This window comes from Puma concolor, chromosome B3 (assembly GCF_028749965.1).
Source record: "Puma concolor isolate L17-30 chromosome B3, mPumCon1.1.hap2, whole genome shotgun sequence".
Lineage (NCBI taxonomy): Eukaryota > Metazoa > Chordata > Mammalia > Carnivora > Felidae > Puma > Puma concolor.
In genome coordinates, this window is record NC_141672.1 from 75,430,515 (window position 1) to 75,457,265 (window position 26,751).

The 26,751-nt window shown below is 48.3% G+C and overlaps 1 protein-coding gene and 1 long non-coding RNA gene across 6 annotated transcripts in view; both read left to right on the top strand.

The window, feature by feature from the left end:
* Positions 1-6,556, top strand: part of LOC147580073 (uncharacterized) — a 37,180-nt gene extending 30,624 nt beyond the window's left edge. For both annotated transcript variants that reach the window (XR_015252508.1, XR_015252507.1), the window contains exons 3-4: positions 4,266-4,436; positions 6,311-6,556. This is a non-coding gene — a long non-coding RNA (uncharacterized LOC147580073). The remainder of the gene's footprint in view (positions 1-4,265; positions 4,437-6,310) is intronic.
* A 147-nt stretch (positions 6,557-6,703) lies between these two features.
* SLC7A7 (solute carrier family 7 member 7) overlaps positions 6,704-26,751 on the top strand; it is a 34,034-nt gene continuing 13,986 nt past the window's right edge. Inside the window, exons 1-2 of one of the 4 annotated variants that reach the window (XM_025918570.2) lie at positions 6,704-8,031; positions 12,312-12,855. In XM_025918570.2, coding sequence (XP_025774355.1) covers positions 12,357-12,855 — 499 coding nt within the window. In that variant the 5' untranslated portion in view covers positions 6,704-8,031; positions 12,312-12,356. Of the gene's footprint in view, positions 8,032-10,827; positions 11,238-11,271; positions 11,529-12,311; positions 12,856-26,751 lie in introns of those variants that run through there. The other 3 variants (XM_086710169.1, XM_086710166.1, XM_086710167.1) reach the window with 3 other exon arrangements.

A 26,751-nucleotide genomic window follows, 5' to 3' on the forward strand; every position in this document is an offset into this window, starting at 1 on the left:
GAATTTTGTGTTTCCTTCTCTGCTCCTTTCCTGCTCCTGCTCTGTCTCTCTCCCTCTCAAAAACGAATAAACATTAAACAATTAAAAAAAAAAAAAGTTTGAGGTCAAAATGAAGGCAGCAGAAGTCAGAAGTCCTCCAAGATGAGTGTTGGCAAGTACCCATTTGTAGCTATAATGGGAAGTTGATCTGGAGAAAGCTGAAGGCTTTCTTGGGGAATAGGTCTTGGAGCTAAGATCCGATTTCAGTTTTACAAGGGCTACCACCACATATTGTCTAATATAATCCTTGCAGCAACAAGGCAGGTACAGAAGTACCCCCTTAACCATGGTTTCACTTTCTGCAGTTTCAGTTATCCACATTCAGTTGCCCTATAGAAGCAGATACTCCTGACAAATTGTGAGGTCAATAGTAGCCTAACGCTAAGTTACAGTGCCCATATTTCACCTCACTTTATCTTATCACCTACAAAAGAAAGATGAATATGGTACAATAAGACATTTTGAGAGCACATTCACATAACTTTTATTACAATATATTGTTATGATTTTTATTGTTATTAATCTCTTACTGTGCCTGATTTTAAATTAAACTTTATCACACGTATGTCTATATGGGAAAAAAAACCCATAATATATACAGGGTTTGGAACTACCATGGTTATAAGTATCCACTGGGGTTCTTGGAACGTATCCCCTGTGGATCAGGTGGGACTACTGTATTGGTACATAGAAAACACAGATCTGTGGCTCCTTCCCTCTTTTGAATAATTTATTTGTCTTGGGGAATTCAATTATCTTAATTTTTTCATAAAAAGCTTAGGGGCACCTGGGTGGTTCAGTTGGTTGAGCGTGTGACTCTTGGTTTTGGCTCAGCTCATGATCTCATGGTTCCTGAGTATGAGCCCTGAGTTGGACTCCATGCTGATGGTGTAGAGCCTGCTTGGGATTCCCTCTCTCCCTCCCCCTCCCCCCTCCCAAAATTAAATAACCTTAAAAAAAAAAACAACTTAAGTGTCCAACTTGACTCAAGTCATGATCTCATGGTTCATGAGTTCGAGCCCCACGTTGGCTCTGGGCTGACAGCTCAGAGCCTGGAGCCTGCTTTGGATTCTGTGTCTCCCTCTCTCTCTCTCTGCCCCTCCCCTGCTCTTGCTCTGTCTCTCTCTCTCTCTGTCTCTCTCTCAAAAATAAATAAACATTAAAAAAATTAAAAAAAAAAACCCTTAATATATCACATCTTAAAATACTGAAGTAAGTACGGATGCTTTATAAATGATGAAGCTCCTACAAAAGTGCCCATTACCGTGTGCTAGGCTAGACACTTAATGCGTGCTGACTGGGGGAAACTGAGGGAGTGGTGCAATGGCCTATCTGGAAGTTTATCATTTCCTTCTGCAAGACTGGGAAGTTTTTCCACAGGAGGTGGCTCTGAGCTGTGCTTTGAAAGAGGGGAAGGGTGGATCCTGGTTTAAGAAGTAAAAGCAGCTGTTTCAATAACAATAAGAGTGGTATAGCTAGGGCTGAACCAAAAAAAGGATGGGAACAAAAGAACCTTGACTATAAGCCAACAAATGGATCCCAAAATACTAGGCAAGGGCAATAAGACAGTAAGGAACTATTACCATCTTGCATTCATACACTTCATTTTCACCTATCAAAACACTTGTATATAAATGATTTCACATGATTTTCATAATACATCTGTAAAGTAGATAAGACAGTCCAGGAAGCAATCGTACAGATTGCTTGTAGTTTTCAGAGATCAGGAAATGGAATCAAAACGTGGCTGTGGATTTATAGTTTGACAGTTGCAATAGTGACTGAATGCCACTTTCCCAAGCCTGGCTCCGTATACCTTTGGCTGTTTCTGAAATAGACAGCTGAGGTAGACAGCACTGGAATCCCATTACATAGTTCCCAGTTGGCAAATCAAATAGTAGAAGCCAGGGGCTGGAAAAACAACCTTCGTGTCAACAGTCAAGATTGACAGGAAAGATGACAAGCTGGCTACCACCATCACTATACAAAATAGTTGAACCAGCAATATTCCTCTCTTTCAGTAGCTCACACACTTGGGGGACACCATCGGTTTGCAAAATTATTATTATTATTATTATTGTTATTGTTATTATTATTATTATTATTTTAAAGATTTTATTTATTTATTTATTTATTTACAAATGTTTATTTATTTTTGAGAAAGAGGTAGAACACGTATTGAGTGGGGCGTGGGCAGAGAAAACAGGGGAACAGAGGATCCAAAGCAGGCTCTGCACTGACCTCAGTGAGCAGCTGATTGCGGGGCTTAAAGTCAAGAACCTAGAAATAAAACAAAAACAAAGAAACCCCCAACAAAACAACAACAACCCCCCCCCTCCAGAAAAAAACCCTCGAGATCACGACCTGAGCTGAAGTCAGATGCTTAGCCGACTGAGCCACCCAGACGCCCTTAAAGATTTTATTTTAAAGTAATCTCTACCCCAACGTGGGGCTCAAATTCACAACCCTGACATTAAGAGTCACACACTCTACTGACTGAGCCAGCCAGGTGCTCTGAATTTGCAAAATTATAAAAAAGGGCACACACGTGAAGGTGAACAAATGATGTGAACAATATAAATTCTGTGTGCAGAAATGAACACGTGCAATACTTGAATATCTATGGGAGTGGAGGAGCCAGAGCTGGAGAACTTTGGGGGACAGGATGGGAAGTTTAATTGGGAAAACTGAGAAATGTGGGAGGGGAAATGTCTTTGGAAGGAAGACGAGTTCAGCTTTTGACGTGGTTAGTATGCTGTGGACAACCCGTGGGTTGTAAATAGCAGGAAATATGGTTTAGGATTTTGAGAGAGAGAGAGAGAAAGAACATTAGTGCTGACAGCTAACATCAGCAGCCTTCTCAGGGACCTCATAGAACACTGTGGCAGGGGAAAGGGTCTGGCAATTGGACAGCTCTCCTTAATGACTTCATTAGACTCATGAACCACAGGAAAGTGGCTTTGTCATTCCAAACTAGATGTTCTTCAACCTCTGGACTTCATCTGGCATAGGCTGGAATTAAGAGCAATGGGAAGCATCAGGAATCTGAGCTTCATGTCTTTCCTCTCTTAAACTCCTTGCTTCTCAGGGAATACAGCCTGTATTTTGGTTTTAGTATTTTGCCACCCACTCATGTTTTGGTCCAGTATGTTTATTCAAATATCCTTCTGTGTGTTCCGTACACAGTAGCTTTTGTACAAATACACTATTCTAAGAAATTAGGTGCTTTTAATTTTATTTATTAAAAAATTTTTTTTAATGTTTATTTACTTTTGAGAGAGAGAGAGAGACGCACACACAGTGCAAGTGGGGGAGGGACAGAGAGAGAAGGAGATGCAGAATCCGAAGCAGGCTCTAGGCTCTGAGCTGTCAGCACAGAGCCCGTCGTGAGGCTAGAACCCAGGAACTGCAAGATCATGACCTGAAGAAGTCCGATGCTTAACCAACTGAGCCACCCAGGTGCCCCACATGCTTTTTATTTTTATTAAACTAAAAATTTTTTTTTAGATTATTTATTTTGAGAGAGTTTGTGAGCTTGAGCAAGGGAAGGGTAGCGAGAGAAGGAGAGAAAGAATCCCAAGCAGGCTCTGAGTTGTCAGCACGGAGTCCTATGTGGGGCTCTAACCCATGAACCCCACGAGATTATGACCTGAGCCAAAGTCGGACATTTAACTGACTGAGACACCCAGGTACCCCCAATTTTTTTTTTGAATTAAGTAATCTCTATGCCCAACATGGGACTCAAACTCAGGACCCCGAGATCAAGAGTCACTGACTAAGCCAGCCAGGTGCCCCTGGGAAGCTAGGTGCTTTTTATCATCGAGATGAATAATGATGATGTTGGAGAAAATATCAGTGAAACTGACTCAGGGTGACCAATTCCATTTCATTTAGTAACTCGTTCTCCTTTTTACACGCTTATGACCAAACTGAAGTTTGAAGAGCAAACTATTTGGGAAGTATCTTATTTTACCTTCCTTCATTATCTTCCTCTTTAGGACCACTCAACAACAATCACTGTCAACCCATGCAAGAAATGTGGCAACTGAAGGCCACCCCTACACAATACGTTGCTTTGCATATTATTTCCTTAACACACAATTTATTGTAACACATTCCTTTTCTTTCCCCATGGCTGCTAAATCAATTCGGGCTAAATTTTGTGTTAAATCATCCAGCTTCAAGATGGGTAAATTATGACCTTGGGCTACTCTTTTTTCTTGCAGCTGGGAAATCTCTCAGCTGTGTGTCATTTCACCAGAGTGGTCTTTTAAAAAGAAGTCACAGAGCCTGATGCAGGGCTCGAAATCACAAACTGTGAGGCCATGACCGGAGCCAAAGTCTGACGCTTAACTGATTGAACCACCCAGGCGCCCCACACCAGACTGGTCTTGAAGGTGGGTAGCTCTTGGTGAATTTCTGCAGAGTGGCAATGCTGGCTTTAAAAATGCCACAGTGGGGCGCCTGGGTGGCGCAGTCGGTTAAGCATCCGACTTCAGCCAGGTCACGATCTCGCGGTCCGTGAGTTCGAGCCCCGCGTCAGGCTCTGGGCTGATGGCTCAGAGCCTGGAGCCTGTTTCCGATTCTGTGTCTCCCTCTCTCTCTGCCCCTCCCCCGTTCATGCTCTGTCTCTCTCTGTCCCAAAAATAAATAAAAACGTTGAAAAAAAAAATTTAAAAATGCCACAGTTGGACTGTCCAAAAGGTGTACAAACAATCGTATTATTTACAAGTCATCTTTTAGCCTTAACACATGGTGAAGCGTTTCCAGATCCCTTTCCTTGAATCAGCTCAGCAACACCCTTTGTTGTTGGGTCCACACTGCCACTAAGACTTCAGATGAAAGATGCTTTGGGCACTCCAGCCTCTCCGACACCCGAGAACGGGATATTTTTGGTTAAGTGCTGCCTCCTGGCGGCAGCTCTACTGCCCGACACCTTCCCCTCCTGGTGGAGACCACTTCCTTTAACTGGGGATCTCGAAGCTGATGCAACAGCTTCTCCGAGGGGGCGGGGAGTTGAGACGCCCATCCGAGAGACCCCTCCCCTGGCTCCCGGCGGGCGCCGCTCCCTTCCTCCTCCCCCACGGCACTTTGCAGTCCAGAGTCCCTCCGGAGTTTCAGCTTTGCATCTCGGGGCCGGAGGCGGGGTTGCCAGGGTTTGGGGCTCTGGCCGGACCCCCGTCGGGCAGCCAGCGCGAGCAGGATTGGGAGGGTGGGAAGAGGAAGCTGAGCGTCCCTGGGGCGGAGGACGCGCCCAAGGGTAGCCGCAGACCCTTCCCTGTCCCAGGGGTAGTGCAGCTGTGCCTGAGCAAAGAGAGGGCAGGGGAGCGGGTTGCAGGCCACCTCGGCTCTCGGACCCTGGCGCCCTTCCCTTCACCCACCACGCTCCCCTCCTCCAGCGCTTCCTGAAGCCCGGGGAGGGGCGGGGGCTGCTTGGCCAGGGGGAAGGAAGGGAAGGGGACGCCGGGTGGGGTGGGTTGCTGGTCCCTCAAGGCAGACCCCGGTTTGGCCTCCGTATCCAGACCTGGACGTCGGGGGCGACCAAGCTTTTAAGAGGAGCATTGAGGGTGGGCGGCGGCTGGGTCGGGGTTTGGGAAGGCGAGGTCTCGGGGCTGCGGATACGGAACACCCAGGGGCCAAGGGAAAGAGGGTACTAAAGGGAGCCGGCAGGGGAAGGCGAGGCGGGGCTGGGGGCTGGGGAGTGTGGGAGAAAGGGGCAAAGGTGAGGTCGGCCTGCTGGCTGGACGGGGGCGGAGGGGTGTGGGGCCAGGGTCATGGGGGAGGGGAGAACTGCGGGAGGGCGTCCCCTACGGGGTTTGCGGTTCCACTCTTGAACTCGCCTGCGTTCTCCTGAACCTGAGCCTCGCCTCCCTCTGCCTAGTCGTCGCTGAGCGGCCGTCGCATCTTGCTCTCGCAGTGCGCAGACCGGTCACCTGAGCCTGGACGTGGGACCAAGCGGCCGAGAGCTTTTCGGATCCGGGAAAGCGCGTTTAGATGCGGGGCCTTTTGTTTTCCCATTAATGAAACAAGTTCAATCCGAACCATTCTAGGCCTCCCAGTAAAACAAAATGATACCCTCCCACTCCTTCAACCCATTACTGTCAAAAGGAATAAATACTTCCAGATACGACTTGCTTGGTTTAGGAGCCAGAGCAACAGACGCATATAAGTGGGTCAGAAGGGCAAGTTCAAGGACGTTCCCAGAGCCCAGGCTGCTGGGAAATCAGTCTAGGAGGAACAGCATTGTTTATTCATTCCTGTATTCTTCCAGCAATTATTCTCGACATGTGCTCTGCCCTGGGGATACAGGGTGAAGAACGCCCCGGTGGTGCTTTCTTCTAGTGAGGGAGGCGCCCACAAACAGACGAACTCTGGGGGTGGTCGTGCCCTTGAAGAAAGTCCAGCATGGTGAAGGCGTGAAGACCGACAGAGGGAGGAAGTTGCTCCATCACAGACTCCTCAGGGAAGGCCTCTGGTAGTATGGTGTCTAAGCATAGACCTGAATGGAGTGAGCGAAGGGATGACCGATATCACAGGGTGGGGGTGGGGGTGGGGGGTGGGGGGGAGGGCTGAATGTTGCAGGCAGAGGGAAGGGCAATTGCGAAAGCTCCGAGAGGGGAGCATGTCTGTTGTGTGGCAACAGCAAGGAGGCCGCTGTGGCTTGAGTGGAGTGACAGTGCACGGGCCAGTGCCATCAGAAGCAGCGCTAGGGCTGTCTTCCTAGGACTTCCCTCATTTGCAACTTGGGCCTGACCCCAGTCTGGAATTAAGGGGCAGGCCAGCTGGGCAGCGGCCTGGGTAGAAAAGGGCACTAAATTATCCTTGGGGTAATTCCGACATTTGGTGCCAATGAACTCTGATTTCTGTCTGGGTCTTTTGGTGAACCGTAAATTGGCTCCCATACACTGACAGAATCCTTGACGACTGCTTACCTGGACTGTTTGTCTCCAGAATAATTTTGCAACGTGCAGGTACAGGCAGAAGTTGCAGGGTGTGGCCCCCCGAGACCGGCCAGCCAGCGTTGTCTAAAGGCAGCAGTCACAGCTGGAATTCTGCAAATGTGCCCTCCAGTGTGAAGTGCCCTTCCCTGAGAGAGCGTTATGCTATTGTCTACAGTTTAAATGGTTTAATATGCCCACCGAGAAACTGCTTCAGAGAGTTGCATGTGATGAATTCATATAATAAGCTCTAATTCTGAATGGAAAGAATGAGGCTTACCGTTTTTATCCCAACAAAATTGGTATTCCTCCACCCCTGCTAAGTAAAACATTTAACAGATATTTAAATGAGCCGGGTCTGAAGGGGTGCCAACTCACTGGCTTGCTCAGGGTGCCAGGGCTGGCTCTTACCCGGCAACACGTGCACCCCTTGAACCAACTGGGGACCTGAACTGTGAGTGGGTGCGTTTGCAGTCGGGCATTTGGCTGTACCCCCACAAGTAGTCTTGCTTGGCGTGTCTTGCCTTACATAGGGGCTGAGTTCTGGTGCCCTAATGACGGATCCTATGCCCTCTGCAGGACCAAGGATAGATCATATATGAGCGGGAGATGACTAGGACATGGAATCAGGAACAGGGGAATGGTTAAGGGCACCAGGAGGGGACTGCCAGTCACTGGGAGAACTTAAGTGCTCAGTAAACATAGGGCAACGAGGAAGTTCAGGGGCTGAGGTGGGGAAGAGGAGGAGCTGAGATTGAGTAGAGAAGGTGCCTAGAGGCCAGCAGGCGTCGAAGTCCTCTGGGTCTGACCGGGCAGTCCCAGCTCCAGCCCGTCCCCTGGCCCCTCCCCGCTGCCGGCCAGAGTCACACATGTGTTTTCCTGTTTTCCATTTCGGTCCCCGTCACCCTCTGCCTTTTCAGCTCCTCGGAGTCAGCAGCTGCTGCAGCTCCAGCCTTAGCTGGCTTCCCTTCCTAGCACCTTCCCCTCCCCCGCCCCAACCCCCTGCTTGCGGGTAGCCCCTCCTCCTCGCACCTGCCCAAAGGTCACGGGACAGGTAAGAGGTGGGAGAGGAGGGACTATGGGCCAGAGGGGAAGTGCCGGAGGAGGATGGAGTGAGCGTCCTGCAAATTGGCCAACCGGAGACCCAAGAGCCCGTTGTCTCCCCGCCCTGGCCCTGGCCTCGGCCCTCTCTAGGCAGAGCCCTCTTTCTGCCCAGAGACTTCAGCCCTACGCTAATGGGAGCCCTGGCCGCAGGAGTAAACAATTTCTTTCTTGTTTCACTTTTTTTTTTTTTTTTTTAAAGGGACTATCGTAGCCTCACTGGAATATAGAAAAACAATTGGAGCACTGGGGAGGGAGGAGCTGAGCTTCCAGCTTGGGGTGATGGGGGAATCTGGCTGCACCACAGTGTATGTGTTTTCTCTTTCTGTTGTTAGAGGGGGAAGCACAGACCAGTTGGAGCTAGGAAGGCAGGACATGGGGTCTCTAGGGGAGAAAGTGTCTTCTTCATTTAGCTCTTGAGCTTGACAGAACAGCCAAGACCCTGAACTGTGTTCTCGTTCCTGGAAGAAGTATGCTTTGGCTTTGTCATTCACAGGTAGGGTTCGGGGCCAGGACTCCACTGGCTGCTGTGCTAGGCATGGCATGCTGTGGGCCCTGTGCCCACTTTCCCTGAAACCCTGAATCTGAATCTTCACCCATAGGCTATGAGTGTTGTCCTGTAACCTCCACTGGGTACTCAGGGATGAATGCACCTCAGGCAGGAAGAAGACAGGGTGCTGTGTATCAGGAAGGCCGGTATCTCCTGGGGTGCCAGACTCTACAAGTTTCTCCTGTAAAGCCTGGCGTGGGAGAGCCCTTTGGGAGAGGTCCTGCTGGTCCCAGGCTGCCTGAACGGTGGAAGCATTACCCAAGAGCCAGGCTCTCAGGGAGGAATGTGAGCTGCCAAAGACGGTGCCTTCCTGCCCACGGCTGCGATGCTAAGCAGTGGTTAAGAGGGGGCATCTTTTCTCTGAAGGGCATTCTCCCCTGTCCAGTTTGCACAGACTAAGGAGTAAGATAGGGAAGATTCCACTGGCGGCACTTCCTAGTGAGACCGCTAGGGTGTGCTGTCCTGCTGGAGTGTGGGTTTCACCCCCCTCCTCTGGGTATCTGTCTCAAGATTCCAAGATAAAGGACTTCGCTTTTCACATACCCCCAGCCCGGGACTAAACCCTGCACACTGCTTCGCTACTTTCCGCCACAGTTTCCCCTTCCTTTGTCCCACCTTCCTCATCTCTCCTTCATCCCTTTCCTTTATGTTCCATTAGGACATATGCCCACCCCTTGGTGCCAGGAAATTTGGTCTTAAAAGGGCAGGCGGCATGATGTGTTTTTATGTGCCAGGCAGTGGCCATCCTAGCAATAGCATCGCCGCCAAGAAGACTTGTAGTCGCCCCTCATCCCTGCAAAGGGGTGAGAAAGGGGAGGAGCAGGCTGGGAAGGAGGTAGCCTAGGCATCAGGCTGAAGGATGGCAGAGGCTTTCCGTTTAATCTAATCACACCCTCCCCCAGGTAATTCATTAGGGAGCCATCGGAAGCCTTTTCCTGTCTGAGGGGAAGGCCGGTTGGAACTGGTGGGAGGTAGGGGAGATAGCACAGAGCATGGGCTCTGCTGGCGAGCCCACCTGCCTCCTTCACCGGTTTGGCACCCCGACATGTGACTTAGTGCCTCTTGGGGCTGCAGGCAAGCTTGGATGAGATCAAGCATTGGAGTGCTTAGCAGTATGTCTGGCACCTGATAAGTGTTCCATAGATGACAGCTATCATTAACATGAGTGTTGAGGGGGCTGCTGGAAGAAAAGGACTCTCTCCTCTGGAGGGATTTTAGGTATTTGTGAGGATGGTTTAGGAGAAGCTTGATCTCTGGGAAGGGCGAGCTCACCAGAATGCAAAGATGTAGGGTAGAGATAAGCCACCCTCCCCCACACCCTGGGGATTTTTAGATCTTCCTTCTTAGGTTAACCAAAGAGGGTTAGAAAGGGTGTGGGAAAGGACCAGCAGATTTCAGGATGGATAGGATGTATTTCTGTTGGTAGAAGAGAACCAGAATACCAGACTGAAGTAGATGGATATGAAGCTAGAATATGTGATTTCCCAAAACAATGCTCAACTTCTTTGCTCTTGGCCTGTCTATGCAAGATAGCTCAATGAAATCTCAGTTCCCCATATTTTTAGGAAATTGGACTAAACTTGTATGTGGGGAAGTTGTTTATAGGAATTATTATTATTTTTTTAAGGATGAGAGGGCACATGAATGGGGAGGGGATGCAGCCAGAGGTTTGAGTCTCATTTTCTTTTTAATTTTTTTAAAGTTTACTTATTTGCAGAGAGAGAGAGAGAGAGAATGAGCAAGCAGGGGAGCGGCAGAAAGAGAGAATCCAAAGCAGGCTCTGCACTGCTGTCAGCATAGAGGAGCCAGATGCAGGGCTCGAACCCATGAACATTAGATCATGACCTGAGCTGAAATCAAGAGTCAGACGCTTAACCGAATGCACCCCAGAGCCTCATTTCTTGACCTTGTTGCCTTGGAAGTAGATTGAGGCTCAGCTTTGAGGTCGTGGCTCAAATTTGGGGGCAGCCATCCTTTGCTCTGAGGGGAAGTGTGCAGAGTTCTTCTCTTACGAGGCCCATCACGAGGCATGGGGACTGCACTTACACTTCCTCTAATGTCAGCACGGGCAACAAGCCTTTGTGGCACCCTGTGCAATCTCCCCGCCTTGCCTTTCTTGTTTGGGGCGAGGGGGGAGTGGGGCTAGGGTGGGGCCTGGAGGACAGAGGCTTGTGCATTCCTTCTCAGGCCACCGCCCCGTCCTCAGCTAATTTCCTCAGGGCCAACTTCCCTGGGGCTAAAGAAACTGCACCCAGTGGACTGTCATTTCTTCTGGGCCCTCAGTCCTGGAGCAGCGCTGACAAAGGAGATTCCTGAGAGAGCGCCTTCTTATCACAGAAAGTGCTGAGCCAAGAGCTCCAGGCTGCCCCTTTTGCAGATGTGAAAGGCCAGTGAACCTTAGACCCAGACAGTTGCTTAACACTCCTCTCCCCCTCCCTCATTCCCTCCTCCCGTCTTGACCTCTCCATTTGATTTAAATCCATAAGCATTTGCCTGGCCTTTCCTCTGACTGCCGGCTGAAAAGGAGGAGTGGTCAGGCCATAGTGCCTGGAGGCTGTGGCTCCCCAGGACTGCCATAGCGGGAATCTGCTGGAACCCAGGTTCAGGGAGTGAGTGTGCTTCCCGCCCTCGCCTCAGCAACCCCCTCCCCTCGCCCACCCCCTGTGCTGCTTTGCGCTGTCCAATCACTTCCTCTCCCCAGTGCCCCAGGCCCTAGCACCTCTCCACTTGGTCCGCCAGCCTCTCCTCTCTTCCTCTCCGCTGTCTCCCACTCTGCAGTGCTCTCGGGCACCTGCTGCCGCTTTAGCTACTTGCCTCAGCTTTGGGTCTTTGGGTCTCAGCTCTCCAGCTGCAATTCCTGGGCGGGGGAGCGATCATCAGCTGCCTCCCATCATCCCTAGGTTGGATCACCCTTTTCCCATTCATACCTTTTTGGGTGATGCACCTATGCTGACGTGGGGGATTGGACAGCAGGAGGCTGGAACACTAGGGGCTTCGAGAGAGAGATGTCCGGGAAGGAAAAGAGGACAATAATCTGTCTTCTTTCAGAGAGGAGTGGGGCTGCTTGGGCTCTGCTAGGACTGCAGAGTTCACCTCAGGGTGGTTAAGAGATGCTCCCTGAGCAAGGGGATGGTTGTAGGTTTCCGGCAAGAGGTCCATGAAGCCTTTAGGTTTGCCAGAGTCAGTGTCCTTGGGGAGGAGAGAAGTTTGTGAGGGGAACCCACAGAGAGGCTGCTTGCAAGGTTGGTTCCTAATGTTGCAGCTCAGCACAGGTAACAGGTGAGACTGGAATTGGAAGGGAGACAGGCTTTTTTGGGGCAAGGCTGAAAAAAACTCAGGCTCAAATCAGGATGGTTATACCTCGGGACTGCCAAATTGCCTTGTATCCCAGCATAGTCCGATAGAACCAGGATTTAATTTTCTATTTTGGAAATCTGGGGGGCAGCACCCTCCTAATGAGGAGAAATGCTGCTTTCTCTCTAGAGAATGAGTGCCTTCTCTTAAAAATTCCACTTGGGGTTGTTTCAAGGAGCCAGCTGGAGAAGAAGAGGTTAATGGGAGATGGGAGGCCAGAGTGAGCTCTCTGAGATGGTGGGCCGGATGTTGTCCCTGTTGACCACCATAGGCAAGAGTTTTAGGTAATTGCCAGCCACCTGAGTTATATCTTCATCTTTCTTCCTTAGAGGGCGATGCCAAGAAGCTGGTGACGGCTTTCTTCTCCTTCCACCATGGCTGACGGCATTAAATATGAAGTGGCCTCCCAGCAAGAGGGGGATGCCTCCCCTTTGGGCGATGAAGCCAGCTCAGGGTCTGAGCAGGTAAAGCTGAAGAAGGAGATCTCGCTGCTTAATGGCGTGTGCCTGATTGTGGGGAACATGATCGGCTCGGGCATCTTTGTCTCCCCCAAGGGCGTGCTCATGTACAGTGCCTCTTTTGGCCTCTCCCTGGTCATCTGGGCTGTTGGGGGCCTCTTCTCCGTCTTTGGGGCCCTTTGTTATGCGGAATTGGGCACCACCATTAAGAAATCTGGAGCCAGCTATGCCTACATCCTTGAGGCCTTCGGGGGATTCCTTGCCTTCATCCGACTGTGGACCTCGCTCCTCATCATCGAGCCCACCAGCCAGGCCATTATTGCCATCACCTTTGCCAACTACATGGTGCAGCCCATCTTCCCGAGCTGCTTTGCCCCCTATGCGGCTGGGCGCCTGCTGGCTGCTGCCTGTATCTGTAAGTGGGGCCAGGGCAGGAGGTGTGGGCTGGAGTGCCAGGGCAGAGGCTGGGATGTGAGTCCAGTAAGCCAGTGAGAAAGGAGCTGGAAGCGAATGCCTCCGACAAACACTCTTGTTTTCATTTTATTATTAAAAAAAAAAAAAAAAAAAAAAAAGATTCTATTTTTAAGTAATCTCTACACCCAACGTGGGGCTTGAATTTACAACTCCTAGATCAAGAGTTGTATGCTCTGGGGCAAGTGGGTGGCTCAGTCAGTTAAGTGCTTGGGCTCAGGTCAGGATCTCGGGGCCTGGGGGTTCGAGCCCCGCGTCGGGCCCTGTGCTGACACCTCGGAGGCTGGAGCCTGCTTTGGATTCTGTGTCTCCCTCTCTCTCTGCCCCTCCCCTGCTCGTGCTCTGTCTCTCTCCATCTCTCAAAAATGAGTAAATGTTAGGAAAAAAAAAGTTGTATGCTCTGCCGACTGAGCCAGCCAGGCGCCCCCTCTTGTTGTCTTTAAATTAGTGTGGGCTTCGTGTGAAAATTCAAATGGTAGCAACGTGTAAAAACAAGCAACAATAAAGAGAACACTTCACCTCTTCCCCACTTTCCCACGGTAGCCCCACTAGCAGTTCATATGCCCTTCCTGACTTTTTCTTGTTCCTTTAAGAAGTGTAGTTAAAAAAATGTAGTTTTCTTCTGTTTTTATTTTTTGTAAAGTTTATTTATTTTGAGAGAGGTAGTTGTTTTGTTTTTAAAATATGGGATCATGGTACACATATAATTCCAGTTTGTGCTTTATTCCCAGAATTTACCAGTGACATTTTCTACTTAGGGATCTATTTAAAAAAAAAAATTATTTATGTTATTCCATGTTAATGTCAAGGATGTATTGTTTATTTAACAAATCAGTCCTCTTAGTGGCCATTTAAGCGGGTTCTAATTTGTTAGTCACACAGGTAATGCGCCAATGAATATCTTATTGTTTATACGAGTTTTCCTGTGGGCCAGATTCTTAAAACCGTCATTTCAATCTACCCTGACTTTTGCTCTGTCTCATAAATAATGTATTTAAACCTATACATTCAGCAAAGCCACTTTGGAGGTCCCGAGAAGCTGATCGTCTATAGCCCCATCCCCCAGGGGCCTCTGTTCTGGAAAAATGCCCTCCTCACCTGAAATCTTGGAGACCCTTCCCACACCCCTAATGTGGAGAAGCTTTGAAATTCTGTCATTTTAAGGGGCACCTTCCCTAGCAGTGGTGGCTGCGGAGTGTGGGCATTTTGTACCAGGTGTAGTTGCTCCCTGAATCAATCCTCTCCAGTCGGCTTTGTGTCCTCTTTTCTCGAGGTTTCTCCACTGTCCCATCTTATTCCTCAGCTTCCTCTCCAGCCTCCCCCCTTTGACTGTTGTGCGGAGTCCTGGGTGTCTCCATGGGGTCCCCTTGTGCTTTGTGCATCCGTGCTTGTGGCTTGGACTCCTCTTCTGTATGGGGATGTTTGTCAGGCATGGCAACAATCAGGGAGGGGAGGAAGGCACTGTCTCTTGTTACAAGAAGGAGGCTTTCCCTTGAGGTCTCAGATGTGATCTGTAATGTCTCTTGCGTCATTTACAGTTGACTTACTGGGGAAACTAATTTTAGGATCTGTCAGTCTTGAGGCGCTCTCCAGTGTGGGCATACTGTTATGTATCTTGTGTGGTGTAGGGATTATTCCAAACAAAATTTCCAAGATGGCTGCATCGCTTGAAGTACTAGAATCCAATAATTTTAACCATCTCTGTTGAAATCTCTTTAAAACCAATGATATGTCTGCCTGCCTTCATAACTTGACATTTCTTTTGGTGACTCAGAGTCACCATTACACATCTCAATTCTTACATGACTATGAGGCCTCAGGCCGCTGGGGCGGGGACGAGTGTTGACTTCTTCAGGAGCTTCCAGGGTGCTGGCCTGACTTTAGTTCAGCAGTTTTATTCCTTATGAGTTCCATCTGTGTCATGTCTGACAGCTGTTGTTCCTTGACTCTGGCATTGTGCCTACCTCCATCAGCCACCCCTTTTTAAAAAATGTTTATTTATTTTTGAGACAGAGACAGAGCGTGAATGAGGGAAGGGCAGAGAGAGGGAGACACAGATTCTGAAACAGGCTGCAGGCTCTGAGCTGTCAGCACAGAACCCGATGTGGGGCCTGAACCCATGAACCTTGAGATCGTGACCCGAGCTGAAGTCGGATGCTCAACTGACTGAGCTGCCCAGGCGTCAGTCACCCCTTTTTAATTTGCTGTGTCTAATTGGGGACAGAGATGTCCTCAGACCCTACAGTTGGGTGCACATACACATGCAGGTACACCCTTGTAAGGATATGGGCAGAGTAGCCACAGTTATGATTTGTCCGCAGAGCTCCCCAGTTAATCAAAAGATACAGTTTTGTGCATGGATTTATGGCATATATATAACATAATTCTGATGGAGTGACAGATACACCAGATCTGTGTTTGAGCCTGCGTGACCCTAGGCAGGGTGCAGTAACTGTTTTACTTCTGGGCTACTGTGTGGATGAAGTGAGATTTGGTGGAAACCATAAATCATGACTCAGGTGTAATGTATTGGTGATTATTATGATTGAAATTATTCTCTTTTGGCTGCTTCCAGGACTTTGTTCTGTCTTTAATTACTTCAGAGGGACCTAGAGATCTGGAAGAAGGTTCAAAAGGGCAACCAAGATTGTAATTAAGAATTTAGGGACATATGATTCATGAATTTCTTCCTTCAACCATTGTCTAATGAGCACCCAATACATGAACATTCTGTCCATACACTACCTATGCAGTAATATCTTGTTTATCTTAATATCTTACTTATCTAGCCATAGCCATTCAGGAGAAAGGTAGAGCAAAAGGCCTAGAAGCAGCCAAGAAAGAAATTTTAAACACAATAATCATTAATATGTTACACTTGAGTCATGATTTATGGTTTTCGCAGCCTCACTTCATCCGCAGAGTGGCCTGGAAGTAAACCATCCCTGCACTTGCCCAATGTCCCGCCACTACTGAGCCCTCCCTCAGGCACAGGTCTGGTGCCCTTGTCACTCCACCAAAGTTGTCAAATATATGCCAACAATGTATGCGCAAAGTGAGGACTGAGGCTGAATCTTTGAACTTAGCGAGAATAGGGATTTAATACAGAACTTTCATTCATTCACGGAACATTTAGAGCATTCTCTGTGCTAGATATTCCAATGAATGCTGGGAAGCAAAGAAGAATAAAGTCTGGACTTTGCCATCCAAGAACTCCTAGTTAAGGAGAGAGATAGATAGGTTAACCAATAATTGTCATGCAATGTAGGAAATGTGGTGATAGAGACACTGTAGGAGAAAGCAGGACAATTTTCTTCATTTGGGGAAGAGGGCTTATAGGAGGATGTCACAGAGACCATGATGTCTGAACTGAATTTTGGAAAGATACGGAGCTGTCTCCTAGGACACTTCTCACTGAGGGAACTGCAGTGTGACAAGGTGTGGAGGTGCAGACAGGCATGGAATGTTCAGAGAATTCCAGGTGGTTGGTGTGGCTGGAATGCAGGGTGGGAGAGGGTGAGAAGGCAGAGACTGGAAACGTAGCCCAAGGCCAGCTCCAAGACTGGTTTATACATTGCCTACACAGGTTAGACTTTATCTGGAAAGTGGGAAGTTGTTGATTGTAAGTGGGGAAGTGAAATTAGATTTGCTTGGAAGAAGAACACTGGTGGCCAGGTGGAGTGTTTTTGGCAAGTGTGAGAATCAGAAGGTAGGCACACCGGTTTAGGGAGTGGACACCTGAGTCTGCTTGAAGGCTGGTGAGCAAGGCCTTTGGACCAGAGATGAGGGGGTGGATAGAAAAGTAGTAATAAGGCAGGGTTTCTAGGACTTCTGGATGGGTGTGTGTGGTGGTGGGGGGGCAGTTCTCAGAGGTGATGCTAAGAATTCAAGCTTGGACAGGGGGGCAGTGATGGGGCTTCCATCTGAAATAGGGAAGGTGAGCTGAGGGATGAGTAGAGGGGCATCTGGAGCTAGGCTGCTTATGTGGCCTTTCCATGAGCAGCGCCCTCCTTGGGTCATCATGACCCAGAGTTGGTCACTGTTCCATCAACTGAGTCATACTTAAAACAGAGACTGATGTGTAAATGATGATGGCAGCCTAGGAATGTACAATGATGAGCATACATCATTAGCATAATTTCTAATGACCAGAAGGTGTGTGTTCACTGTCAAGGCTTCCTAATGCCATAGTCCCTAGGAAACCCATCGAGGAATCAGGGATTGCTCTCAGGGCATGGAATCAGAGCCAAGGGAGAAAGTTTTGACTACTGGAGACAAATTTACTGAACGTGATGGGTTTTATAAAATACGGAGCTGAAAGGTAGAGCAGGAAACTCACGGTGTGGTGGAGGAGACAGGAAGTAGTCAATTACACACTTCATATGGGTAAGTGCTGGGAGCGGGTGGGGTGGGCCCTACTCAGGAGATGTCTGTACTCAACGCTGAAGGATGAAATGGCGTCAAGGGGTGGCTGAAGTGCCCCCTGGCTGTGGCCTACAAGGTGCCATCTGACTTCTCTCAGACCTCTTTTCCCCTTACTCTCTCTGGAGCTACACCGGCTTTCTTGCTTTTCTTCCAGTTTGCCTGGCCTGTTCCTGCTTTGGGAGTTTTGTACTTTATCGTTCCTTCTGCTGAGAAGCCTCTTTCCTCAGATGTCCTCAGAGCTCATCCCCTCAGTCCACTCGGGTCTTTGTACAGACTTTACTTCGCCAGAGACTTCTCCTGTCTCTCATGGTCACTCTCAGTTTCCTATCCTGTTTTGTTTTTCTTGATAGCACCTGTCACCACCTGACAATAATCGTTTACTTGTCTGTTGTCTGTCTTTCCCTCTAGAGTGTAAACACCACGAAAGTAAGCACTTTGTTTTGCTCACGGCTGAATATCCAGCACCTAGAACAGTGCCTGGCATCTGCTAGGTACTCAATAAATATGTTGAATGGAGAAGGGCAAGGACATTCTAGGCACAGGGAAAGGCAATGTAAAGCACAAAGGTGAGAAAAAGAATGGAGTGTGGGGTGCGCGGGGGCGATTGTGGGATGTGAGGGGACAAAAGGAGGCAAGCGGCTAGAACATGACGCTCATGTTCTAGGGAGTTAAGATTTTATTCCACAGGTTAGGAAGCTCTTGTGGCAATCCAGGCAGGAAATGACAAAAGCCCAAATGAGGGCAGTGGCAGCGGGGCTGTGGCTTACTTAGGAGATGACGTCTCCAGGAAAGGATAGATAGGAGAGCAATTTAGAAGGTATAATCAGTATAACCAGTAATACTTATGGGGATGTCTGGTGTAAGAGAGAGAGGTAGGTGATGAGGAAAACACCCACCAGCTTGTAAATGTTGTATCCCAGGGGCTAAGCCTGTCTTAGGATCCACTGTATCCCCGGCAAAGAAACCAAGAGAGGAGCTTAATAACTATTCCTTGAATGAAAAGCTGAGATTTCTGGTTTGGGCAGTTGGTAGGTGGTGGCATTGTTTACAGGGATGGGGAGGATGGAATCATGTTGAATTTGAAATTTGTAGGATAGGAGGTGGATGTGCCCATTTGGAGCTCAGTAAAGAGATGGGGCTGGAGATAGGCAAGTGCTTCGTAAATACTTGTTGAATGTTTATTTTCCCAGCACTGATCATTGTGTTCCTGGAGCTCTCAGTGTGCGCGAGCATGCTGGGGGCTGGCAGGGTGGGCAACCCAACGCAAGGTTACAATGGATTATAATGAGTGTTGTGATTTCTTAGGCACAGGGAGCCATGGGAGCAGACCTAGGCTAGCCTAGGAGTGTAGAAACTCTGTAAGGAAGTTTAAGCTGACACCTGAATGAGGAATTAACCAAAAGAAGGCGGAGTTGCATCTCAGGCAGCAAGAACAAGAGGTATGAAAACTCCTAAGACAAGAAAGAAGGACGTTTTTGAGACTCCTTTCAGTAAAGGAGCTCAGGGTGGGCTGCAATACTGAGGTTAAGGTAGGAAATGTTGACAGCTGGCCTGCAGAGGTGGGTGGAAATGGTAGGATAGTTTGTTCAGGGCTTTATTAGTTGTAGTTATTATTGTTCTATAATAAATCATCTAGTGACATAGAATAATAGTCATTTTATTTATTTATTTATTTATTTATTTATTTATGTTTATTTATTTATGTTTGTTTGTTTATTTATTTAGGTTTATTTATTTATTTTGAGAGAGAGAGAAACAGCTGGGGAAGGTCAGAGAGAGAGGGAGAGAGAATCCCAAGCAGGCTCTGTGCTGTCAGCATGGAGCCTGATGCAGGGCTCAAACCCACAAACAGTGAGATCATGACCTGAGCTGAAACCAAGAGTCAGACGCTTAACTGACTGAACCACCCAGGTGCCCCTATTTATTTATTTTAAAGTAATCTCTACACCCAATGTGGGGCTTGAACTCATGACCCCGAGATTAAGAGTTGCATGTTCTGACTGAGCCAGCCAGGTGCCCCACAGCTGTTTTCTTTTATGGTTTCTGTAGCTCAGGAATTTTGGAAGGGGTAACTGGGGCAGTGCTGGCTCAGGGTCTCGTGTGGTGGTAGTCAGATGGTGGTAGGAGCTAGAACGAGGGTATGCTGAATAAGATGGGGGCTAGCTGGGCATCTTTTTCTCTTCGTGTTGTGTTAGATGTGTCTTTCCAAGTGGTCCCTCCATATGGAGTATGTTGAGTCTCCTCACATAATGGCGGCCCCAGAGCAATCAAACTGTTTACTTGGCAGCTGAAGGCTTCCAGAATGGAGTATGTCAGCAACCAGAGTGGAAGCTGTGCCTTTTATGACCTAGCCTCTGAGGTCACAGGGTGTCTTTCCTGCTGAACTCTGTAGGTAGAAACATTCACAGAAGAATATCTCTTCTTAAAAGAAGAGGCAAAGACCCTATCTCTTGATGGGCAGAGTGTTACAGTCACATTGTATGAAAAGCATGTGGGTTGGGAAATGTTGTTGAGACATCTTTGGAAAATACAATCTGTTGTACAAACCATATTAAGGAGTTTGGTGGGCTTTCTCCTATGGTAATAAAAAAAAACCTCTTTGAGAGTAAAGCGGAGAGTGACTTGTGTTGTTTGTGATTAAATTGTAGAATTTGTGATTTTTAGAAAGATTACTCTGACTTCAGTTTGCAGAACTAAAAGCAGGGAGACCACTTAGGAAGCTGTTGCCATGATCCCAGTGAGGGAGGATAGTGGCTTGGATTAGAGTCATGGGATGAGAAATGAGGAGACTGGTTAAGACTTAGACACTGATTAGATGGATATGGGTGGAGGTTGAGGATGATAAGATGACCACGTTTCTGTCTCAGGCAACTGGGTGGATGGTGATGCCAGTTACTTACAGGGAGTCAGACTGAAGGAGCAGTAGGTTAAGAGAAATTGATCAGTTTTGGATAGGTTGAATTTGTGTCTGCTGACGTCCAGTAGGTGGTTGTATATTCATATGCATATGAAATTACGGTGGTTGGGCTGGTGATATACTTTCGTGAATCCTCGGTGTAGAGGTGGTCATTGAAATCACAGTAGCAGATGAGATGATCTTGACCGGATGTAACAAGAGAGGAGGAAAGGGGCGAGGTTAGCATCTCAGGAATGCCAACACTGAAGGATAACTACTCCGCAACAAGGAGAAGAAGCGTCCAGAGAGATAAGAGGGAAATGGGAGTTGGTGAGTAAAAGAGAGCAATTTGAGAAGGAGTTGGTGGCCAACGGTGTCCAATCTGCTAAGAGGCCAAGCTAGATAAGGAGGGCGGTTGCTTGGATATATCAACAGGAAGTCACCGTGACTCTGGAGAGGGAAATTTCAGGGCAGTGAGGGTAGAGTCAGATTTCAGAGAGATTGTTTATTCATCCAGTGAAACCCGAGTATCTACTATATGCCTACTTCTGGGCGAGGCCTAGGGATCCAGAAGTGACTGTTACTCAGTCTGTCCTCATTTGGCTCCGACTTGATGATAGAGACACATCAATAAACTATTCTATTGCAGTGTGGTTACTGTGGGGAAAAGCAGAGGCAGCACACCCAAGGGGGATGGGTTTACACTCAAAAGTAGCCTTTGTTGAGGAACTGTTAAGTAAGATAAGGAATGGAATGCCATTTGGAATTGACAAATAACAGGTCAGGAAAACTGTCCCTCTTCAGTGGAGTGGCAGAGTGGATATTAGTCAAGGGAAAGGAAGGGAATGTAGATATACTTTCCAGAAGACTGATTCTGTAGACAAGAAGTGTGGTTCTTAGAGGGAGGGACTGAGGTTGAGGGAGGGGTTTATGGGGAAGACTTCAGTCCTCCTTAGGCTGGTTTGGGGGTATATTTCTGGAAAAGTTGGATGAAGAATCCATACCTGACAGTCACGTCTTCTCCATGGTTGGGTAGAGTGCTTGGGTCAGCATCTCTCTCCCTTGAACTCATCCCTTTGGGAGGCAGGAATGTGTGGTGGTTAGGAGCATGGAATCAGGTCAAATTATTAGTCTCAGGTTCCTCATCTGTATAATGGAGTCTCTATCTTCTAGAGGCTTGATCTATATTTTTACCATACTTTAATCCTGTTCTGTTCAAACAGTGACCATTTCAGGAGAGCAAATAATTTCTGCTCCCATCATGGTGGCTTACTGTCCCTCTACAGATATAGTTTTCCTTTAGAACTGCTGATGAACTACAATGCTAGATAGGCTACTATTGCGAATAGACCTTGAAATCATTTACTGATTATTGCTTAAGTAAGTTTTTTCTATGCGTGGGTGACTTCACTCATTGCTGATTTCATTGCCTGGGTAATCACGTGCTTTCCTCTCTGCCAGGAGTTTGTCCTCCCATCCCCCAACCCCAGCATGAGCCTCCCTGTGCTCAGTCCAGGTAACGGTGGTCCTGGTGCCCACCTGCACCCCCTTCGCTGCCCCAGACTGGATGGGTTGCCTCACAGTGACTTTCACAGCACCCAGTTTTTATTCTTTTTTAAACTGTCTTTTCTTTTAAAAAAAAAAGTTATTTATTTATTTATTTATTTATTTTAATTTTTTTTTTCAACGTTTATTTATTTTTCGGACAGAGAGAGACAGAGCATGAACGGGGGAGGGGCAGAGAGAGAGGGAGACACAGAATCGGAAACAGGCTCCAGGCTCCGAGCCATTAGCCCAGAGCCTGACGCGGGGCTCGAACTCAGGGACCGCGAGATCGTGACCTGGCTGAAGTCGGACGCTTAACCGACTGCGCCACCCAGGCGCCCCAAAAAAGTTTTTTAAAAATGTTCATTCAGTTTTGAGAGACAGAGAAAGAGCAGGGGAGGGGCAGAGAGAGAGGAGACACAGAATCCAAAGGAGGCTCCAGGCTGTGAGCTGTCAGCACAGAGCCCGACGCGGGGCTTGAACTCACAGACGGTGAGATGACCTGAGCTGAAGTCAGTCGTTTAACCAACTGAGCCACCCAGGCTCAGGGTTTTTCTGTTTTTTAAGTTTATTTACTTTTAGGGAGAGAGAACTCACACAAAAGTGTGTGAGCAAGGGGTGGGGCAGAGAAGAGAGAGGGAGAGACAGATTCCCAAGCTGGCTCCATGCTCAGTGTGGAGCCCGATGAGGGGCTCAATCCCATGAACTGTGAGATCATGACCTGAGCCGAAATCGAGTCGGACACTTAACCTACTGAGCCACCCAGGCACCCCATCACCCACTTCTTATAATTGTCCATGTTCACTTTTCTGTAAAGGCTGAGGACTGGGTCTGTACAAGGCCTGGAGCACAGTCAGTGCTCAGTACATACTTGTTCTCTGGCTGGCTGAATGAATGAATGAATGAATGAATAAAGGAATAAATGAATTAGGAGTTCTGAAAAAACCTTGCTGTCCTGCCAGGGTACTATAAATGGTTACTTTTCCTAACCAGAGAAGTGTGCAGATGGCCCCTCCTAGAGCTGATTATTCTGGCTTCTCAGAGTTCTTAGAGGACTGCCCCAGTTTTCTGCAGCCAGAAGCCCCATCACCCCAGGGGGAGATCATCCTGCTCACAGTCCCACATCCTTGCATACAATAGGGACAGCATGGCATGCTGCGGTGTATACAAGTTTTGGAGCTGGACACTGTCTGAGTGGCCTCAGTTTTCTCAATTATGAGATAAAGACTGGGGTGCCTGGCTGGTTCAGTCAGAAGAGCATGTGACTCTTGATCTTGGGGTCGTGGGTTCGACTCCCATCTGCGGTGTAGAGATTCCTTATATAAATAAAACTTAAAAAAAGATAATACACCTACTCTGTCACATTAAGTTAGATGATATCTATGAGAATGCAAGGGACCTAACACTTAATTGTTAGCCAAAAATGGTGTGTCCTACTGCAAATTCTATTCAGTCATATGCATCTTATTAATTTCTAAAAACTTTACTTTCCATTCCACCTTTGGATGACTTAAAAGCAGTTTTAGTGTTCCAGGGATCAGAAAGGAGAGCTGAGGGGCGCCTGGGTGGCTCAGTTGGTTGAGCATCTGACTTTGGCTCAGGTCATGATCTCGCGGTTCATGAGTTTGAGCCCTGCATCGGGCTCTGTGCTGACAGCTCGGAGCCTGGAGCCTGCTTCCGATTCTGTGTCTCCCTCACTCTCTGCCCTTCCCCCACTCACGTTCTGTCTCTGTCTCTCTCAAAAATAAAATAAACATTAAAAAAGTTTATTTTTAAAGAAAGGAGAGCTGAGACCCTTCTTCCTCTTTGCCAGAGAAGGGAACTTTTCCCTTGGCAGAGTCAGAGCGAGGTGTCCCCAAGTGCAGCTCCACCTGACTGTTCTTTCTTGAAAGCCAGCCTGCCTCGGCCACTGTTAGCCGTGTTGGACGCTTCTGCTCCTGCCTTGTCCTGTCTGTGCTTGCCTGCCCTGTGATCTAGGATCTTTGGTCTAGTTTTTTTTATTTTTGTTTTTGTTTTGTTTTTGCCTTTCATGAACAGGAGCTCTTACTTCCTGTGTCTTCACAGGAGGTCTGCCCACACTGTGCCAGTCAGCCAGCAGCACATACTCAGGCCCCTCTGGGAACAGACAGCTGGTCTTCCGGGATCAGGTGTGTCCCCGATGCTTGACCCTAGTGACTTGCATGTAGTAGGTGCTTCAATAAATGGCAGCTGGATGCACGAACAGGAGATGTGGCTCTAGATTTGGCTTGGTGGAGAAGGGCATTGTGTGCCTTTGGCTCTCAGGGTTGGGTGAGGGCTGGGCCCACTGTGGGCTAGGCACGAGGGAGGGCAGAGAGCTCACCCCGGGTCTCCTGGAGCCGCTTGTGGGCTGTAGGGGACTTTGGATCTCTGCGTGTTTGTCTGAGAGCTTGGGCCGCGTGTCCTTGGGCAGCTTTTTCTGATACTCGACCACTGACTTCATGTACTTGTGGCTAATGAAGCGGAATAGGCAGATGCTGTGCCCGCAACTGATTTCTGCCCTTCACACTTTCTACTTGGCACCTAGGTACTTTCTCAGAGGAGTTTTCTCAAGAGCCACTTTAGGTTGGAGGTGAGGAAGCTTCCACTTCACGTCCCACATTCACACACTGCATAGGCTGGAGTCAGAGCCTTGGGTTCTTTCTGGGGTGGGGCCGACATGAACTTCGGCACAACCTTCCTCCACAGGCAGAGGGTAGAGCTCTGTATTGGTTGGATCCTCAAGGCTCTTCAGGGGTTCACCCTTGGTCTTCTCTTTCTTCTGTTCTTTCTTTCTGACTCAGGAGAGGCTGAGGGGACAGGCTGAAGTAGGCTTGGGAAGGAGCTGGGGAGAGTGGGCCCCCACCCTGGCTGCACATTGGAATCACCTAGGGCTTTAGAAAAATGCTAATGGCCCCTTCCTCTCCCACTTTGTTTCCCCAACCAAATAAATCTGAGCCACTGGTTAGAAGAATGGGAATTGGCTTGGAGAACGAGAACTGGGGAAGTAGAAAAGTTGCTGCTGAGGAGAACTGATGGGGGCCTTGGGCGGAAAGGTTCTCAGTTGTCACTGTCCCTTAGAATTGCCTGGGAAGCCTCAAAAACACGCTGGTGCCTGGGCTCCACCCCAGCGTTTCTGACTTCATTGGCCTAGGTGGGGCCCGAGCGCTGACTTTGTTAAAGCTTGTAAAGCGATGCCAATGTGCAGCCAGGATAAAGGAGCACCAAGTTAAGGGAAGGGTTTGGGCTTGTTCTGATCAAGGCTGTTCTGTAGGTGATTATTTCGTCTAGTGATTACCTAAGGCAGCACACCCAAAGCAGGCAGATCATGACTCCTGGGAAACCCCGTCTTAGACTTCCTGCATCCAGAACTTCTGGGTTGGAGCCCTGAAACCCTAGGTAACATGCCTCAGGTGATTTTGATGCTCGCTCAAGCTTGGGGTCCCGTTTCTGAGGACCCAAACTGTACCTAGCTGAACAAACCAGTAAGGATCGGACCGATAAGGACTAGCTGGCTTTGAGAAGAGAGCAGATAGTGTGGTTTAATATGAGGGCCTCCTGGTACAGACCACCTGCTTGCTCCCTCAGAGTGGTGCAGAGCCGCGGTGACCAAAATGCTGCCTGAGTTCCAGGGGGCATAGTAGGAAGACTCTGATCCAGTGATCTGTAGGGTTTATGCTCCATGTGTTGTCTTGCCTGCTGTTCTTACCCATGATGTCTGAGTAATCAAAATGGTCCTGTAGCCTGAAAGGTAAAAGAACCTGAGGACCATCTGCTGTCTGAGACCTATTACAGCACCTAGGAAGGGTGGAAGAAACAATACGTCAAGGAAGCCAGGAAGAAAATTTATTTATTTATCTTTAAGCTTATTTGTTTGGACAGAGAAAGAGAGAGAGTGTGCATATTGAGAGGCAGAGAGAGAGGTGGGGAGGGAGAATCCCAAGCAGACTCGGGGCTTGATCTCATGAACCGTGAGATCATGACTTGAGCCAAAATCAAGAGTTGGACGCTTAACACACTGAGACACCCAGGTGCCCTGAAAACATGATATTTAAGGTATAGAGAGTATCCCTGACAACACACAGAAATACAGCAGGTAAAAAGAGGAGAGACTTGAACTTTCTGGGTTTAGGTAACACAACTGAGGTTTTTTCAGAAACCTTACATCTGGTCCTTGTGAGGAAAGGGCAGTGGTAGAGTATTCTGGAAACATCTGGGTATTAGCAGGCCTGAGCAAACCAGTGAAGAGTCTCGGCTGCTCCCCAGGGGGTGTGACTCTGGCTGCAGGTAGACCAGCCTAATGCAGAGACAAGCGGTTTTTCTGGAGCAACCTACCACAAAGAGCTTGCTTGAATCACTTGAACCCACAGATGGCTATCCTTTTGCCATCCCGTGGGATGAATGATGTTACCAGTCAGAGGATACCTGAGGTGTGTCACTGGTGACTCTGAACGTCAAGATAGTGAACTGAGTGGCAGGTGGCATTTTCATCTCTGTTAATTGAAGGCTGTGCATGTGCAAGAGCAAAGAGAACCTAGAGCAGAGTACCTGACTGTAAATGCTAAGATGCCAGGAGGATAAACTCTGGTAAGGGATAGAGCAGATTTCATAGAGATTGGGAGAGATGTGTTTAGTGTGGCTTTAACCTGAAATTGTAAAGGAAAGGAGAAAAATGCACAGATGAAGGTACAAATCTGGGTATTTAAAAAAATGTTTCTTTATTTTGAGAGCGAGAGTGCATGTGTGCAAGTTGGTGGGGGCGGGGCAGAGAGAGAGAGGAAGAGAGAATCCCAAGTAGGCTCCACGCTCAGTGTGGAGCCCAACTCGGGGTTCAATCTCATGAACCATGAGGTCATGACCTGAGCCAAAATCAAGAGTTGGACACTTAACCTACTGAGCTGCCCAGGTACCCCTAAATCTGGGTATTTTAGAGGCTGTGAGGAATCATGTAGGAGGATAAAAGTGGAAAGTTGCTGA